This window comes from Stegodyphus dumicola, chromosome 12 (assembly GCF_044657685.1).
Source record: "Stegodyphus dumicola isolate Sdum_Otavi_A_Nest chromosome 12, ASM4465768v1".
NCBI lineage: Eukaryota > Metazoa > Arthropoda > Arachnida > Araneae > Eresidae > Stegodyphus > Stegodyphus dumicola.
In genome coordinates this window covers 38245970-38265423 of record NC_140779.1, presented here as the reverse complement: position 1 = coordinate 38265423, position 19454 = coordinate 38245970, and the positions used below count along the sequence as shown (strand labels likewise).

General features: G+C 37.5%; 1 protein-coding gene across 1 annotated transcript in view; it reads left to right on the top strand.

Moving 5' to 3' along the window:
* The window catches only part of LOC118194741 (glycine receptor subunit alpha-2-like), a 149399-nt gene that overhangs the window by 64134 nt on the left and 65811 nt on the right, over positions 1 to 19454 (top strand). The window contains exon 5 of the mRNA XM_085827636.1: positions 328 to 410. Within this exon, the coding sequence (XP_085683762.1) occupies positions 328 to 410 (83 nt within the window). The remainder of the gene's footprint in view (positions 1 to 327; positions 411 to 19454) is intronic.

Below are 19454 nucleotides of genomic sequence, written 5' to 3'. Positions count from 1 at the left end.
TGAATTTTTAGCTTTATAGCATCCCCCTGTCTCCCCCAAAATCATAAATTTTAATATTATTTTTACTTATTTCTATTTATAATACCAAAAATTATAACTTTATTTATTTCTACCTATTACACAATAAATAAATAAATAAATACAAATAAAGAGATGTAAATAAACATTTAAAAAAATAAACCCATTAAAAACTAAGAAACAGAAGAGTTTCCTTCAACATAAAAGATTTTGTATTTCAGCTCATTTATATTATAATTTCTAGCAACTTTTCTTAAATCAAGCGTTTTTTTTTTTTTTTTTTTTTTTTTTTTTTTTTTTTTTCTTTAGGTTGACGTTGACACTGAGATGTCCAATGGATTTAGTACTTTACCCGTTAGACACACAGAAATGTCCATTGGTGATCTGTCCTTGTAAGTCTTATTTTTCTGAAATTTTTGCTTAAAAAACACACAAAAACGATAAATCCAGAAGCATAACTGAATGCCATTCAGTTAAAAATTTGTAATGTATCTTTAGCTTTTTTTATTTGTTGTTCATTACCTTGAAATTTGATTTAAAGTTTTAAGTAAATATGAATGTGCGCATTCAACTATATAAGTTTCACGAATATAGACTGCAAAATGTCAGATTCGAATAAATGATGAGCATTATAAATTCTAAAAGGAACTACATTATTTCTATTTGTTAAAAAGGATTTTTATTTTATAAAGTTAATCATTGCCGAAGGGGAAAATGACCTCCTGCTATCTGTCAGCATCGCATTACGATCTTTTCTTACTTATTTAATGCTTAGGTGTTAATTTAGAAGTCAAACAACAAAAATCAGCGTTATATTTGCAAATTTTCACGGGATTAGTTTCGATGGTTTTACCAAACCATCATCCTCAGCTGCCAAAGCGTAAATGAACGAGATAAGATATAGTAATTAGATAAGATACGATAAGAATGACTGGACAGGAGTTAAGCTACTCATCTATTGATGAAACCAGAACTAAAATATAATTTTCAAGGCAAAAATGGACTGGAATTAGGATCGTTAATTAGAACAGAAATATTTTTTTTTTAAAGTGAAACGCCACTAGAAAATCTAATTCACCAATGGAAGATGTTTTTTGAATAATTTTGGCTGCAGAAAAATTGAATATATGATTTTCGGGCCAACAATGCTGGAAAACGGAGGACTTCCGTGTTTCCTTTTTTCTAACATATGCCTCATATTCCTCAAAGCGAAATTTTAAGGCTCTCTTAGTTTGACCAATATAAATTAAACCACACTGGCAAGGAATCCTTTAAATACCCCAGGAATTCACATCCGAAATGGAGTTCTTGAGCATGGAACCCGGAATTTTATTGACAGGAGAATAAACGACCCGAAAGTTAGATTTCTGTAAAATACGTGCAACTTTATAGCTAATTGATGGAAAGAAAGGAATGACAACATAATTCTTATAATCTTCTAAAACAAGAGTGTGCCTTTTTGTGTGGCGTCTTCGCCATTTTGTGATTGTATGAGTCTCGGTAAGTGTTTTTTCATTTTTTTAAGTTTGAGTTACGTTTTATACATCTTAATTTTTCTTATTTTGATTTTGTGCTTTGCTTGTCTGATTTCATGCTTTTATTTGCGAATATTTTGTTCTGTTTTGGCGACTAACTTTATCGTCAAATTCGGCGAAAAATCGCTAAAAGTTGCCAAATTCAGCTACCATCTACAATACAAATATCTTTCTACTACGCATTTATGGAATTCCTTCCAATGAGGATGAAGCATCTTCTATACACTCAATACTAAACTCAGTTTATTTCTTTACAATTAAAATAATCTAATGACCTTGAAAGTGACATTTGTAATGAGGTTTTTATACTAATTTTACTTTAATTTCTTCTTAAAACAGCTGAGCAATAAATATGCTATTATCTATCTTAGTACCTACAAAAAATAGATTTCTTCAAACAACTGGTTGATGTTACTGTGGGAACAGTTCTGAAAGGAAATGTTAAATTGTAAATCATTACCAAATCTAATTTAGACCATTATACAACGTGTTTCAAAAAGAATATACTCATTTCGAATGAATATATTTATTAAACTGTATGGCATATGAATATGAAACTTTACACACATATGTACGAACCTCTCAAGTTCAGATTACAGATGTTACAGGTGTTCAATATGTCCTCCATCAGCGAGACGAACGATATCACATCGATACTCAAATTCCTCCCATACTCCGGCAAGCATGTCCGTCGTCACTGATGTTAAGACAGTACGGATCCGGTTCTTCACCTCTTCCAGCTTCTGTGGGAGTGGTGGTACATAAACATTGTCTTTAATGAAACTCCACATGACGAAGTCACAGGGTGTCAAATCCGGTGACCATGGAAGCCAGCTGAGAAATGTAAATCGCCAGCTCCTTGACGACCAATCCAACGGTTCGGTAGAGTTTCATTCAGATGATCGTGCACTTGGCGACACCAGTGAAGGGGGCGTCTTGTTGAAGAATGAAGTTGTCTTCGTGCAGCCTTGGAAACAACCAGTTTTGTAACTTAGCAAGATACTGCTGACCGTTAATCGTGTTTCCATCAAAGAAGAATCGGCCGTAAACAGATAATCGGGATATCGCACAAAACACATTGATTTTGGGCCAATCTCGTACATGTTCAATGGCTGCGTGTGGGTTCTGTATGCCCCAAATTTGAACGTTGTGTTTGCTTACATGACCATTAACATGAAAAGTCGCTTCATCACTGAACACGATGCGTTGTGCGAAAGTGTTATCATTGTCAACAGCAAACGTGTTGCAAAATGCCACACGTTTGCGTTTGTCATCACGACGCAGAGCCTGTAACAGATGTAACTTGTACAGCTTCATAACCAACCGACGTCTCAAAACACGCCAAATTGTTGTCGTAGGCAGTTGTAACTCGCGACTGGCACGATGAGTTGATTTTGAAGGACTACGTTGAATCCGTGGACTACAGTTTGAATCCGTGCACATTTTCGTTGGGAACACGAGAGCGGCCAGGACTCTTTCCTTTACATACACATCCTGTATTTACAAACTGTCGATACCATCTGCAAATGTTCCACCCATTCGGAGGATCACTTTGGTACCTCAACTTGAAACGTCCTTGCACTGTAATCACGGAATTGCACTTCGCAAACTGGAGAACACAAAATGATTTCTGCTGCGGAGTAGCCATTTTAAACATGTGATGGTTACCACGCAAAACAGAAGACAACTGACATCTAGCGGCTATTAATATAAACTAGACTATGTATTGGTTTCGCCAATAGCCAAGCCGAGGCTCTGTGATCGATGGTTTGGACAAAATAACACCTTGTAAAACGTATACTCTTTTTGAAACACTCTGTAGATGCAAATCGTCGGACCTACCTCTATGCCTGAATGGCTAAATACTTAACGTGTAAAAGAACTATGCTGTTCATGAATTTCATATCATATTGAACGGATATGTGTGAAAAACTGATAAATAATAAATAGAGAACCTGCTTTAACTCTTAAGCAATAATCTTTATTAAGTAGCTATTTTTGAAAACACGTTTGCGAAACATAAATAATCTATATTACTGAGAGATATACATTAATTATAGACATCATTTCTTCTAATGGTCAATTTTTAATCGCAAATTATCTGCTTATCGTTTTTCGAACCCTGACAAGCCCAAAATAGCTAAATTATTAGTCATCCGAAAAGTGGTTTCCCGAAAAAGTTGTTTGACGCGTAGTAGCTGAAAGAGTAAGTAGCATGGCCTTTTAAAATCTTTTCATGTATGCAATACAAATGTTTCCTTTAAAAATTTCCCCACAGAGTCAATATCTCCAGCAGATAGCTCATGCGTATTTTGCTATAATACATTGCGCCACTTTCATTTTCAAGAATCTTAAAGCTGTGGCTAAGCAAGTAAATAGGGACTGGTGCATATCTGTTTTAATAACATTACATTTCCATACATCGGTGGAATAAGAAAGCTATTTGTATGTAAATATGTTTCAATTAGGTTGTTCGTCGTTTTAGTTATGATTTCAGTACCTCTGTGCTCATTATAATTTTGACCGATAGTACAGCATTTTTGTGGTTGGCATATTTTTCATGAGGAATAGTATTTTAGATAAAATAAGGAATAGAATAAACAATTTTTTGTATACGTTACTCAGGAAAAAGTAAAAAATTAAGCAGTTCTTTCTTTTTAAACCGTAAGAACTTTGTAACACATAATACATTTTTAACAGAAAAACAAATTATAGTTTATGTTCGAATAACCCCAAAATAGGTGATAAGTTATGCATAGCAGAAGAGAAACACGCCACAATGAAACATAAAATTAACAAAGCAACAATCTCGTGTTTGGCGTAGATTTAGTCAAGAACTCAATCAGTTTCGAGGGCAAAAAAGTGCAGGTCCCTCTTCATCATCAGCAAAGAAATCTGAGAGATACCTCTTCATCAGGGGTCAAACAGCGTCTGAGCGGTAAAGTCGGTGAAGTCTGGTAGTTCGGTCTTAGGTTTGAATCCCGCGAACGGGACGCATATTTCACAAGTGCACATCTGTGTAGCCACCAAGGGAGGGGCTTCTAGGATGGACCAATGAGCATCCAGTAATATTTCTGTCATGTCACATGACCTTTCGCGTGCTTTGAGATTTAAGCAATATGGTTGAAAATATTCTGCCACGCGATTTTCGTAAGAAATATTTAAAGGATCATCGATTGCTTCTGAAACTTTTCATTGCGAAGTTAGGTCAAATTATGAGGATTTCACTACCTGGTTGAAATACATGTTGGATACTTCGCAAAAATATCGATGTCAAATATTACTTATTATGTGGTAAATAAGATGAAGAAAGAAATATGTGATAAACATCTGAGCCCAAATGGAATCTTTATATAAAACTATGTGTATGAGAAAAATATTTTCACCAGTTACATATGTAAACAGAAGTCAGAACTTTTTATTGCAGTCTATATGAAAAATGTTCTATAATAATAATCAATGCAGAATTTTAGTCAAAGTGAAATTTACTAATTTGCATTCGTATACATTTAGTGTGTTAAATTTCACATTTAATAACTGCTCACTCTTAAGTGAGCAGTCTACACAAGAAATACTCATCAAGCAGAGTGAATATATCTTATTCACAACGAGTATATTCAATTTATTCACATATAACTTTTAATTTTAATAATAGATCATATGTGTTCTGAATCTTGCACTTTTAAAAATCAAAAGAATGCACTGAAATAAACAAAGACTAGATTCATTGTAATACTTTCAGTCATTCTCATCTCAATTTAAAAAAAATATACACTTGAATTCTCTTAATCCACATAATATGCTGTGAACATCAATCCAAATATTAATGCGTGATAAAAATCTCGAAAGTGATATGTCAGCGATTAATGAAAATCAGAAAACGAAAGCACTACAAAATTTTTACTATTATGCCATATATTTATAACTGCGAAACAAATGCAAATTAAAACGTAAACAATATACGCTTACATGCAGGAAGATTTAGCGTCACAAGAGCAATAGCAACTCATTGGTCCATTTTCGAAACCCCTCCCTCAGTGGCTGCGCTGATGTGCACTTGTGAAATATGCGAACGGGACGCATGGACGTTTGCGTGATTTTCCCCATGTGTAACGTGTCTACGAGCCAGTTTTCCTTAGAAAGTCCTCCACGAACATATCCCTTCCCTTAGGCAGATAGCCTCCAAGCCTTTGTCGTAATCACGTAAACCAAACCTCTTCATCGGGATATTTCTTCGCTCCTGACGACGAGGAACGTGTGCCTGTTTGCCTCAAAATCGATTGAGTTATTGACTAAAACTACTCCAGACTCGATATTTGTAGCTTTGCTAATTATAAATTATACATAATTTTAATTTAATCGAATATTACTCTATTACTTTGTTTACACGAAAGAACTACATTTAGTCGTGCAGATCACCAGATTTAAATTCTAGTAATCCCCTTTTATTTTTTTATTCTAAAATTTTAATATTTATTTTCTTTTAGGTTATTGGCTCAGACATTTTAAAATGGAATACATTCCATTGTTTTGCCTTAAAATGAAGTATAATGTAACAAACACAAATGTCTTATGCTATTTCAGATGCGTTCGTGACCTACTGATATTTATGGTATGGCCACCACGCGTATTCAAACTTAACACATGAAACATGGAGGGGTTTAAACAAACATGGAGGGATTTAAAACAAGCACTTTCATTAGCGCCGCACTTAGTCGCTGCTTTCCTCTTTCTGGTTTTGTTTGAGTTACTTTAATTTTTTTTTAAATCCTCTTTAAAACTAGAAGGAAGCTAGTTTGTTTCCTATATCGATAAATTGGTAGAATTACCATATCTGAAGCACGAAAGATTTCGTTTTATTAGTAGCCTTTCCCAAAGCTGCTCTGTTCTTCTTCTTCTTCTTTTTTTTTTTTTTTTTAATCATCTTCCAGTCAGTGAAACATAAAAATATTTTATTACTTTTCTAACTTAACTATGAATAAAGTGGGTAAAACGAGACTTAAAAATACATATTTGAGCAAATATAATTTATTTTTTGCATGGAAAATCTATGCAAAAGTTTGATTTTGATTAGTTAACAGCAAAATCATAAATCAAGGTATTTCTGTTTCTTACAAAGTTAAACATAAACGCATTTAATTCGCACGCACTGTCAAATAGTTTGAAAACACGATTTGCAAAAAGTTTAAGTTTTGTCGTTCACTGCACATTCAAAGAATTTTTATGCCTTTGCATGAGCCTGGCTTAATACCAGAGTATCATGCACAGAATTATGCGTGCCGAAAGAATAGTGCAAGAATTTTTGCATCACGCCTATTATATACGCAATATGTAAAGTACAGTGGAGTTCCAGTAATTCATATTACAGCTAATTCGAATTGCAAATATATTTTCTAAGCAAAGTAAAATGAAGCCTTTTGTCGTTGTTTTACTAATGCTCACTTATCTGACCTATAGTCAGCCCAAGCCCACGAAATTCCTAGTGGCAAGGGGACTTATCTGACCTATAGTCAGCCCAAGCCCACGAAATTCCTAGTGGCATGCGACATGCGACGGAGGACGTGGGCACCACCCCTCTACCAATACGGTTAATCGGTATAGCGCCACTTCCACCTTTATCTAGATAACCGTACGTGTTCATTGTGCTAATATATTAATATATAAACATACATACAAATTTGGTACTTCATACAGTGGCGTTAAAGCTAATTAATGTTAGACACTGGATAATACATTGCCATGTTACAACGTGTATGCAAAAGCATGGATACGATAGCATATATACATAACGTGTGTACTCATATGTTGAGTACACTATGACCCTTTGAAGCATTATCATTAGATTACAGAAGACATGTACATACTGAAATATTAGGTGCGCAATGTTATGCTGGAATAAGTAATTAGTACAGTGAATTAAAAGTTAGACCCTAGATTAGTACTGTGTAGGACAGTGTCTTTGGTGCAATTAATTTTAGAGTGGGGCTCTAGTTAGTTCTTTGCGATACGGTGCCGTGTTACAGGATAAAATGTGCAGATGCATAGTTACATTATCATATATACAGAACATAAATTCATATACATATATACAGACACATTAGCGCCACTTCCATGATTATTCCATGCGTAATAGATGTATATTAACTATACAGTGCCAAGATATGTGATAACACTAGTAGATACATGGGTACAATTACATATAAACAAAGACATACACAATTACATATAGACAAAAGCGTATATACGCTTATATTTTGGTACACAATAGTGATTGGTGACATAAACATTTCGTACTTACTTCATATACTGAAACTCTAGATCCATAAAATAATGTTATAACTAGTAATAGGTGCTTATTTAATTTCATAATAGGACACTACGTTGATATTTTGCCTTACTGTGTCACGTTACATAGAAATGTATGCGGGTGCATGGGTACAGCTTCCTATTTACAATGCTATACTGTTTTCCTATTTACAATGCTATACCTATTTACAATGCTTATATCATTCGATTTCATAATCAATAGGTACATGGCACATTTATATACATGAGCAGATGGTACATTGTTGAGTGCCGTTGAGGATAATTGATGCAATTAATTTTATAGTATTTTAAAAATAATGCATTTATACGCAATTATAGGGTGCATAATTGTCATTGGGTACTTAAACAATAGGCGCATACTACATATACATATTCATATATTAGTTTCTTAATACAATGCTAGGGCAAGTAATTGGTGCTGTTATTTTTACATGTTACATGATGCTGTAGGCGATTGGATGGATAAACTAATATATATACTAATATACATATACACAACTTTTAGGCACATAATAATCACTAGATTCTCAGACATTAGGTACATGGTATACATACACATATATAAACAGATAGTTCATAATACAGTGCTATGGAAAGTAATAAATGCAGTTAATTTTATAGTAAAATTCTAGTTTAACACTATGCGAAACGGCTTCATGTTACACAGTGTTAAATACTGACGCATGAATACAGTAATATTTCTACTTGTTAATACTATATATATAAATATACAAATATTTTTAGGTGCATACTTAACATAGGATACATAATTATTAGATGCACTATGCATATACGTACATAATACATAAGATTAGTACAATGCTGGAACAATTCATTGGTGCTGTTAGTTTTAGTGTAAGATCCTAGTTTAACGCTATGTGGTACAGTGCCATACTACAGGATGATATGCGCGGAGCCATGGATGCAGTTATATACATACTAAAACACGTATATACAATTATTAGGCACGCAGTAATCATTGGATTTATGAGCATTATATACATGGTACATATACAGACGATACATAATATATAAACAAATATATATATATAATAATAATGCTATAGAAGTTAGTTAATGTAATGGGGGTTTTAGAATTAAGACTTTAGATTAACACTATGCGGTAAAGTGTCATGTTGCGTGATGTTATATTCGGATGCATGGTTACATTATCATATATACGAGGATATATATACATATTATTAGGCACATAGTAATCATTGGGCTCACAATCTTAATGCACATAGTGCCTTAGTCTCGCGGACTTGAAAGTACGTAATAAGGTTCAAATGGTGCTATTAATTTGATGATGCTAAATAATATTAATACAATAATGCAGCAATGATTAATACAGTTAATGATCAATACAGTAACGTTTATACTAGAACATATATATACAAGGCGCATAATTACATTGAGTATAGAAGCATTGGGTGCATTATACATATACATACATAAAACATAACTACATGGTGATGGTACTTAAAATACATTTATAAACAGGTACAGATGGTCCTTATTTACATATTGCGGTACAGATAATAGACATAATTCGTTTGGTTGGCATAATGCAAATTGATTAAATAGTTTATTCTTGCTATATTACTAGGAGTGTTGGACACTCCTTACAATAATTCACAGTTATTTTGTGGTGTTGGTAGTTGGTGCTAGACACCGAATTACTATTCGTCTATATGGCTAAGTATGGCACAGGTCTGTGTTAAGATCGGCCAGTTTATCCATTAAAAGCCCTATTTTTCTAACCAAGTGCCTCTGTTTTATCAAAAACTTACAGAAAGCTTGTCGATTGGTTGACGGAAGGTTGATGTGTAGCCCTTCTGTAAGGGGACAGGAGGTTAGATAATGCTCCGGAGAGCCAGTCTGTCCACAGGCGCACTGGCTAGTGTTACTTATCCCGCGTTTGTTAAAGTACTCGGGAAATGGTCCGTGACCCGTAATGTATCTTACCAATTGCATGTTTGCAAAATTTTTGGTAGTGTCCACGTAGCTGACATGGTAATAAGTCCGTCGGCCGGTGTCGCTGTTATCCCATGTCTGCTGCCATTTCCCGATTGCCTTTAAGCGCAATGTTCTTTTCAGGTAAGACACTGGCCATGGGATGTTGATTTGTTGAGATGTTGCTCCTATGGCAGCTTCTTTGGCTAGATGGTCAGCCAACTCATTGCCGTGGTGGCCGGAATGCGCTTTGATCCATTCAAGTCTTGTATGGAGTTGGGAATTTTTTCGCAGATCTTCCTGTATTCCCTGAATAATATCGGAGGGGTGGTCAGGGTTTCCTATTGCGTATAGCGAAGAAAGACTGTCTGTCTTTATTGTAGCGTTGCGGGAGTGGTGGGATTGCAGGTAGCGGATTGCTTGCGCAATTGCCACTGCTTCTCCCTGAAAAACGCTATTAAATTGTCTTAGTTGACCCTTCCATTGATCTATGACTGTATCTTGCAGCATGACCACATAGGCACTTCCCACGTTTTCGTCTATCTTCGACCCGTCAGTGAAGATAGTAATCTGTGCTGGACGGTGGGCCGTAGTTGGATTGGTAATTATGCTTATTCCGGTGCCTTTGGCTGCTGGATGGATTTTCAGAGGGCAGCATTTAGCTTCATAGTCCTCTGGATTAAAATATTCTTCCTCAAAGGTGACAGGTCTTTTAAGCTGCAGGACGATTTGTCTTGCTGCCTGCTGCCTCCTCTTCGACACGGATGTGTAGGGGAAGAAGGCCAGCCAGCACGTTGATCGCGTCTGAAGACGTCGTGCGGTAGGCTCTAGTGATACCCAATGCAAAAGGTCTTTGAATGCTAGAAAGGTGTTTAATTTTCCTGCTTTGCATTGGGTGAGCCCATACTGCTGCTGCATAAGTGACTATCTTTTCCACCACTGTGGTGAAGAGGACCTTCTGAATATGAGGATTGAGGCCCCATTTGTGGCCATGAAATAATCGCATTTGCTTCGCAATTGTCACTGTTCTCATTTTGATGTCCTGAATGTGTGGTATCCAGGTCATCTTGTGGTCGAACGTAAGGCCCAGATATTTTAGTTGATTGACTATTTGTATCCTCTGATTGTTGATCTTAATGGTTGGTCTTCTTGAAAGAGAACCTCCCTTTTTAGGTATTAATAACACTTTGGATTTGTGCTCTGCAATTTTCAGTTTAAGGTTGTCACATAGGGCATAGAATTGTTGGCACACTTCGTTACAGTGAGTCTCTAAGTCTCTTCGGGTTCGACCTTTCACTATTAGCGCTGCGTCGTCTGCGTAGGCGTAGATCTTTGTGTGCGCTGGCCATGTAGCTGTTAAAACTTCGTTGAAAGTTAGATTCCACAGGTGTGGACCAGCGCACGACCCTTGTGGACAGCCTCTCGTCTGCTCCTGCTCTATTATGCCTGAGTTGTGAACTGCTAGTAGTCTTCTATCCTGTAGATAGTTGCTTAGCATCTTATACAGGTTGCTCGGACATTTTGCCTTCCGCAGAGCCTGTTTGATAGCCGGCCACCATAATGTATCAAAAGCGTTTTTGAGATCTATGCTTATCATGGCAGTATGGTGGCCGCTATGTCGATTCTCTAAAATTGCTTCTCTAATGTCGAAGAGTAGGTGGGCTGTAGAAGTGCCCGTCCTAAACCCGTATTGTCTCGGGCTTAAGAATCCTTGCGTGTGTAAATGGTACCGTAGCCTGTTCATGATAATCCTTTCTAGTACCTTACCCATTGCCGATAAGAGACAGATAGGACGAAAGGATGTGGCCTCGGCTGGGTTCCGGTTCTTTTTCAGAAATAAAATGACTTGCCCTATCTTGTATGGTTTTGGGAATATACCTGCTGCCAGAAGCTTGTTGAAATAGTCAACAAAGAATTTAGGGTGAGCTTTGATCGTTGCTTTGGTGATAGCATAGTCCATCCCATCGGGCCCAGGGGCTTTCTTGCGCGGCAGAGTTGCAAGAACTTTTTGAAGTTCATTAATTGTAATATCCGGGTCTGTTGGGGTGTCCAGTGTGGTTGTTACTGTCCTGAGAAGAGCTTGTTCTGTTGTGTCCTGCTGTACATCATCTTTGCAGAAAACTGCGTTTAGGAGCGTACGTAGGGTGTCTGCCGTGTACTCCTGACTGTTGGTGATTGAGAGAGGGATCTGTAGCTGCGAAGGTTTAAAAATTTTACCGGTAGCTATTTTGTGGTGAATACCATACGTCGTTTTTGCTTGGGTGCAGAATTCCCTCCAGGAAGTAATCTTAGCCTGAATAATCATCTTTTTGTACCGCGCCCGCTCCCGTTGAAATATGGTGAGGGTGTTGGACTCTATCTCCAACCGTCTTTCGCTTTTGAGTTTTCTTCGCAGTGCTCTGCACTTTCGTTGCTGTATTCTGAGCGCACTCGACCACCAGTGAATGCCTTGGAGTCTCTTAGGTTTTCTAAGAGGGAGATTTTCATTACATATGGCTTGCATTGTTTCTTGTAATGTTACGGAGAAGTCTTCTAATTCTGCTGACGTGTTAGCTAGTTGGAGCGAAGGTTCGAGGCGCATTAGCTGCACTTTAATTTTCTTCGTAAATGTTGTTAATTTTCGGCCAGGAAGGTTATAGCGTTTGATCTTGGACACGGAGGTGGTCTGCGATATAGAGAAGGTAATGAACTTGTGATCACTGAGGCTCTCTTCCTCTTCGACTTTCCAGTCCTGCAAAAGAGGTGCTACGTGCAGAGTGGTCAGGGTGAGGTCTGGCCATCCCTGTGCAAAGACCCTGTCGAAGGATGGTGGTGCATCTGCTGTATTCTGGACTATTAGATTACTTGAGGATATGAAGTCCTCTAGTTCTCTCCCTTTCGGGTCTGTAGTTCGATATCCCCAGGCCGTATTATGTGAATTGTAATCGCCTGCGAAGATCATATTTGGGATTTTAAATCGATGTATGACACTTTGGATGAATCTTGTCATCGGGCCAATATCCGCTGTTGGAGGAGAATAGATCGACGCTAAGATAACAGAGAAGGATTGTACTTCTACGAGCACTGCTACATGATCTTGATCGAGTGAGATAGATGTTGGAGACCAGTCTGGATCACAGCTTATTATTATAGCTCTTGGTGGATGGTCGTAATTGGAACTTTGAAATACTGTCCATTGCAATGGAAAACCTGCTGCCGCGCCATCGCGGGTATATGGCTCTTGACCTATGATAAAGTCTATTTTATTATCAACTGCGAATTGAACTGTCTGAGCGACCGCAGCCCTGGCTCGCTGCATATTGATTTGTAAAAATCTGATGGGTTCTTCGTTTGAGTTAAACACTGTATTTATCTGAACGTTTTGCGCTTGTTGACTTTCGCAATTACGTGGTGTGTTGTTATTAATATTGGGTGATGCTGCGGATGTAGGCAGCTGCTCGCTGGTATTCTGCGCATTCAGTTGCGTAGGCTGGGTGCCTACAGTCGTGCATGGTTCCATGTCTATCATTTGCGTCACGGCAGTTAATACATTCTGGTAGTTCTGCTTTGCAGTTTTTGACATTGTGCGGTCCGGCGCAGTAGGCACAGAAGTTCTTCTTGCATGTGCATTTATTCTGGGTATGTCCGAGCTGCTGGCACTTGTAGCAGCGACGGATGCCCAGGTACTCTGTGATTGCGTGTGCGTGCCAGCCTGTGAAAATTCGTCTTGCCCTAAGAACTGCCGGAAGGATGGACGGTTGGCACTCCAAAACCCATTTGACTCGCTTTGGGTTCCGTTCTCGGAGTCTGAAGAGCGCTTTGATGCCTGTGGATGGGATTTCTGCTGTTGCAGCAATTTCCCCGATGAGTTCCTCGGGCATGATGTTGTCCGGGACGCTATGAACTGTGCAGCGTGGCTTTCTTCTTTGCCGTCATTGCAGATCAATCTCAAGGTTGGCATTTTGTAATTTCTCTTCTAATTGATCTATGTCTTTAGTTGATTTGCAAAAGACCTCTAACTCTCCTTTCGATGTTGAGGAGATATGCTCCACCGCAATTTGTAGGCTACTAATCGGGGCTTTTTCTTGGAGCTCCTTCCTGAGTTCTGCTTCTTTTTTCTTACCAGTAGGCTTTATTATTAAACTAGGCCTCTGTGTTAGTTTCACTACTTCTGCAAAAGAGCGTGGGGGTGGCTCCTGTATAACTGCTGATGTTGCTGCGTAAGAAACTGATGCACTCAGTGCAGGAAGATCGCTCGAGGTTGTAGAAATCTGTGCGCGTACTGCTTCGCAACAGACGAAGGTGGATGTGTTGACCCCAATTTCAATTGTCTTAGGCTTCAGTGTGTATTCCAGGCCTTCTAGAACTAGCCCTTGTAGAACTTCTAACGACTTTTGTATGAGTATCATTACGTCGTTTGACAAGAGGTACTTGTTCCTTCTGGATGTCGCCGAGGCCTGTCTGATATCTTCTGCTAATGCTACGATTTTCTCTGCGTGCGTCCGATCTGAAGAAAGTAAGGCAAAAGGGTCTAGTATGCCATTGATAGGGGTATGGTCTTCTTCAGTCGGTACAGCAGATTTTCGTCGCATGGCAAGGAGCACTATTCAATATTGCAACACTATTCAAAATTGATGTCACACAAAACTGATTCTTAACATTCACGAATATGATAGAGAGGTATGCAATTGTGTTTGAAAATGCAGTTGATTGCACCGTTCAGTAATACAGGGAATATTATCAAGATAGCAGTACTGAACAAAATAATAATAATAGTTCAAAGTTCGGTACAGGGTATTACTGCATTAAAGTTCAGTCAGTGTCACAGATAGGACTAACTCAGTTCAGTGAGAAATATGTTACACTGTGGACTATTAAAAGCCTAGTGTAAAAGCTGTCACAGTAAATAAAGAACTTGTTGCTTTGATGCAGGTTCTAATGTATGTGTGGCATACACTATATTAAAATAACACTATCACTATAGCAGTACAGATAACAGAGACAAAGTGACACTATAATTAGGGTAGGCTGTGAGTAAGTACAATTTAAACAGTAAGCCTAGTAAGAAAGTCACACCTGGGGATGTCAGTGTATTATACCTTGCACTAACCACAAAATGTTCTGAAGCGTAGTTTGAGATTGTTAATATACGGGCCTACTGCTCCCTGTTTATCTCAGAATGCAAGAAAGGTGAGGTAGTTTTACCTCAGTAGATTAACATTACAGTTAGTAGTATACAAGGATTATTCATTGACCATCTAGTAAAAGAACCGTAGTTGGAGAAATTCCTCTAAGTCCACTATGTGTCGGGAAAACTAAGAAAGAAGAGGGATGGACACTGAGAACAGATGAAGGAAACAAATTAGAAAGGGGGGCAAGAAAGAGGGAGGGTCGAAGAGAATAGTAGATGAAATTGTTAATAAGGGAGAAGAAGTGAAGTCAAACTGTGGTGGAGTGGAAACTTTGGGTTAAAAAATTAGTGAGTAATAAGAGAAATAAAAAAGGGGGTTAGAATCAAAAGGGGAAAAGAAGGATCGTAGAGAAAAGTGAGAGGTAAAATCGGAGAGATAATAAGGAGGGAAGACAAACGAAGGTGGAATGGAGGCTCTAGGTGGTGTGGCTGCTGAGTTATTAGAGAAATAAAAAGTGGGGGTTGTGAATTAAAAGGGGAAAAGAAGAGGGGTAGGGGCTTATAACTTCTTAACTATAAGTAAGGTGTCTGCGAAAAGGGAATTTTGTGTAGAGAGTGAATAAAAAGAAAAGAAGGTGTTAGAATGTTACAGGGAAGAGCTTGGCAGTGATAAGACGAACATGGTAATCCAATGTAATCCTGGGTAATGAATTTTTAAACACTTTTATCAATGATTTCTTGGACTTAGAATAAATTTCGTAAGGTTAACACATTACACAACACTGTTGACACACACAGAAGAGACGCTACGAAGACAAGAACAATGGACGAATAACAAAAACACTAATTTCACAAAAACCACTAGACGCACAAACAAGACAGGACAGGGAATAATTGCGGAGCGCTTGACATCAATCTTTGCGTTTTGTAACTGGAAATATGTGTCTACAATTCCTAGTGGCAAGGGGACTTATCTGACCTATAGTCAGCCCAAGCCCACGAAATTCCTAGTGGCAAGGGAACTTATCTGACCTATAGTCAGCCCAAGCCCACGAAATTCCTAGTGTCAAGGGGACTTATCTGACCTATAGTCAGCCCAAGCCCACGAAATTCCTAGTGGCAAGGGGACTTATCTGACCTATAGTGAGCCCAAGCCCACGAAATTCCTAGTGGCAAGGGGACTTATCTGACCTATAGTGAGCCCAAGCCCACAAAATTCCTAGTGGCAAGGGGACTTATCTGACCTATAGTCAGCCCAAGCCCACGAAATTCCTAGTGGCAAGGGGACTTATCTGACCTATAGTCAGCCCAAGCCCACGAAATTCCTCGTGGCAAGGGGCGCAAGTTTACGCCTGTCGTTTGCAAGAGTCTTGAACACCTTACAAGTGACAGTGCGAGTTAACTCAGTTCCTCGCCCCCAATTTTGATGGACAGCACTCTGAGGGGGGACGGGTCCGAGGGTTTCCCATCCCTCTTTTCCTACCAGTAACCTCGAGAGAGTATTTTCGCCTAGCTGCATATTTACAGTGCCCCCCCCATGTCGAACGGACATCACACATTTACAAACATCCATGCCTTCTCTGGGATTCGAATCCAGCCCCTTCGGTACGGCAATCAGAGACGCTAAACACTATACCGGTTGGGCGGTTAGCTTTGTTAATTTGATTGGTTCCTAGCCCAAAGAGGCGGTAACCTAGAAGGGCTATTAATCTCAAAAAGACAGTTTGTAGCGTTTCACGATAAACGGCGAATCCCTTTTTAAATTGTTGCCCCCCCCCAAGTATTATCGCCCTGAATCATATTTAAAGAAATTAAATAATAAAGAATCTGCATGAATGTATGTATGTTTCTCGCATTGTGATAACGGTACCTACGGACTACGGTACCTACAGCCATCAAATTTTGAATAACGTAATCCTCCACCAAATATGGGCATCTGGAACTCCTAATTTGGAATTTGTTTTATTATCGATTTCGTATTTTGTCAAGCATTAAAGAATTTTTTATTAACAAACTCACCGATTTCAAAGCGAGCAATGGCATTACTGTACGAAAGAAAAACATTTTTGTCTTCAGCTCGCGAGACTTCCTATCAGAAATTTTAAAGATATGCTGTTTTTAAATATTTTGTGATATAGCTGTTGAATTAAATTTTACGTGATTTAAATGAAGAACATGATATTTACTACATAAGGGTAATGACTGGTATTTAATCCTGCGAACCTAAAGGTATATGCAGGGCTTATTGAAACTACTAATTGATTTAAATCAACCACCATACTGTACTCATTACTGGCCGGAAGATCCATTAACCTCGCCAACAAATTAAAATACTTTATTAATGAAACAACTTGTTACAACAAAAAATATAATAATACATAATTTTTAATCAAATTAAAATCAACATATTCCTAATTTAGGAAATAGAAGACTTTTCCATATAATAATACAACATATAACAAATGACATCCTTGTCGTAATAAGATTATTTGTACAATAATATATAATCTAATATAAGTTCTATAATACACAGAGACCCCATAACAAAATGAATAACATTTTCAATTTGTTTTAACATTTTAAACATAAAATTTACAATTGTCAATAATAGATCATAATCCAATATTATTCGCCATTTTTTCTTTTTCTTTCTTTTCCTTCCTTTTCTTTTTAAGAGAACATTACCCGTAGTCAGTTCTTCTTATTATAAGATCCATTTGTCTTCTAAAACAGGAACAATTTTTATCTAAGCTTGAACGCTTAGTTTCTAAATCTAATTTATATTTATTATTCGCTTGTACACAATTGATACATTCAGGTTCATTTTTGCATTCCCAATAATTGTGTCCCTTTTTTGAACATTTACCACATATCAAATCTTTATCACATTTACTTTGAAAATGACCATACTCTTGACATTTAAAACATCTTACAACATTAAGATATTCTTTTACTTTGATTCTATACCATTTCAATTTTATTTTATTTTGATTCATAATCGGACCAAATTTCTCTGGTTGAATATTTGCTACCCAATGTACTTTTTGATTTTTAGCTTTGATTTTGAACAAAAGTTCAATTCCACCATTTTCAAATATTTGATTTTGTCTCTTAATTGCTTCCAAAACTTCACCTTTATCCAATTCTTCCTCCACATTATATAATATAATTTTGGGTTGTTTCTTTTTAGGAGCTTTTACTTGAATTTCATCTCTTAAAAGAGAATTCGTTTTTATTTCTCGTTCTAATGAAACAATATCTTCTTTTTTCGAACATTGTACAACCAATCCACCATTATTTACTTTTCTAACATTTTTAATACCAATCTTCAACTCAACTGGATCAATATTTTCTACCACTTTTGATTTAACTTCTTCAGAAGAAATTCCTTTTTTACTTGGATACAGTAGAACAACATGTTCTTCTATTTTCTTAGTTTTTCCTTTATTCTGATACGTTTTCTTATCACTTATTTTCTGCTGTTTTAAAACATCAGCAAAAGATCTTTCATATTGTGGTTTCTTGCCCAATATTTCTAATTTTCCTTTTAAATTTTCGATCTCCAATGCTTGAGATACTAAATAACTAAACAACACTTCTTGTGTGTTAAAAACTTTCTTTCTTATTGCAATTGTAATTCTACTTGCATCTTCCAAACAAGTCTCTAGCTCGCTAATTATAGTCCGAGCTTCTTCAATCAAATCACTCTGCACAGAAGTCTCTGTCTGAATTTTCTTATCCATTGTCAATCTCTTTTGGGGTTTGGATTTAGACCACCTCCCTTAGGAGGTGGAGCCCTCAGACCACGACAAGGTACCAAACCCCGGGAAGTGTTTCTATTGACTATCAAAATTTAAGTATAAAAATACTTTCCAATAATAAACGCTTTTCCAATTCAATCAAAATGAGCCAATAACTTCCCCTGAGGGACTACATAAGGGTAAGCCGCCCAGATGGTATAGTGGTTAGGGAAGCCAACTGCGATACGTAAGGGCCCGGATCCTGGAAAAGGAAGGGCTATAACTGTCGCAGGAAGTAACGGTGGCCGCCCATTAGAATGCATCTGAATTCGGTCCCGCGAACAGGTTCTAAACTGTTTAGTATCCAAATATATGCAAGCGATGTAAAAGAATGCTATGACCTTATACATAAATCAGGGCCCACCAGCGGCCGAGCGGTAAAGACGCTGAACACTGGTAGTTCGGTCTGAGGTTCGAATCCCGCGAACGGGCTGGCTGCATGGGCGTTTTCGTGGTTTTCCCCATGTGTAACGTGTATACGAGCCAGTTTCCCTTAGAAAGTCCTCCACGAAAGGCATCCCTTCCTTTAGGCAGATAGCCCTCGTGTGCTTTGCCATAATTAAATACACCACCATAAATCAGTAATTATACCGTCACATTTTACATATTCTTTGCTGAGGCACTACATTTTATTTCTTCGAGTTCTTCTAATTTAATTAATCGCTGCCTCGAAACAAGTTGAAAAAAACAACAAAAATTTAAAGTTTT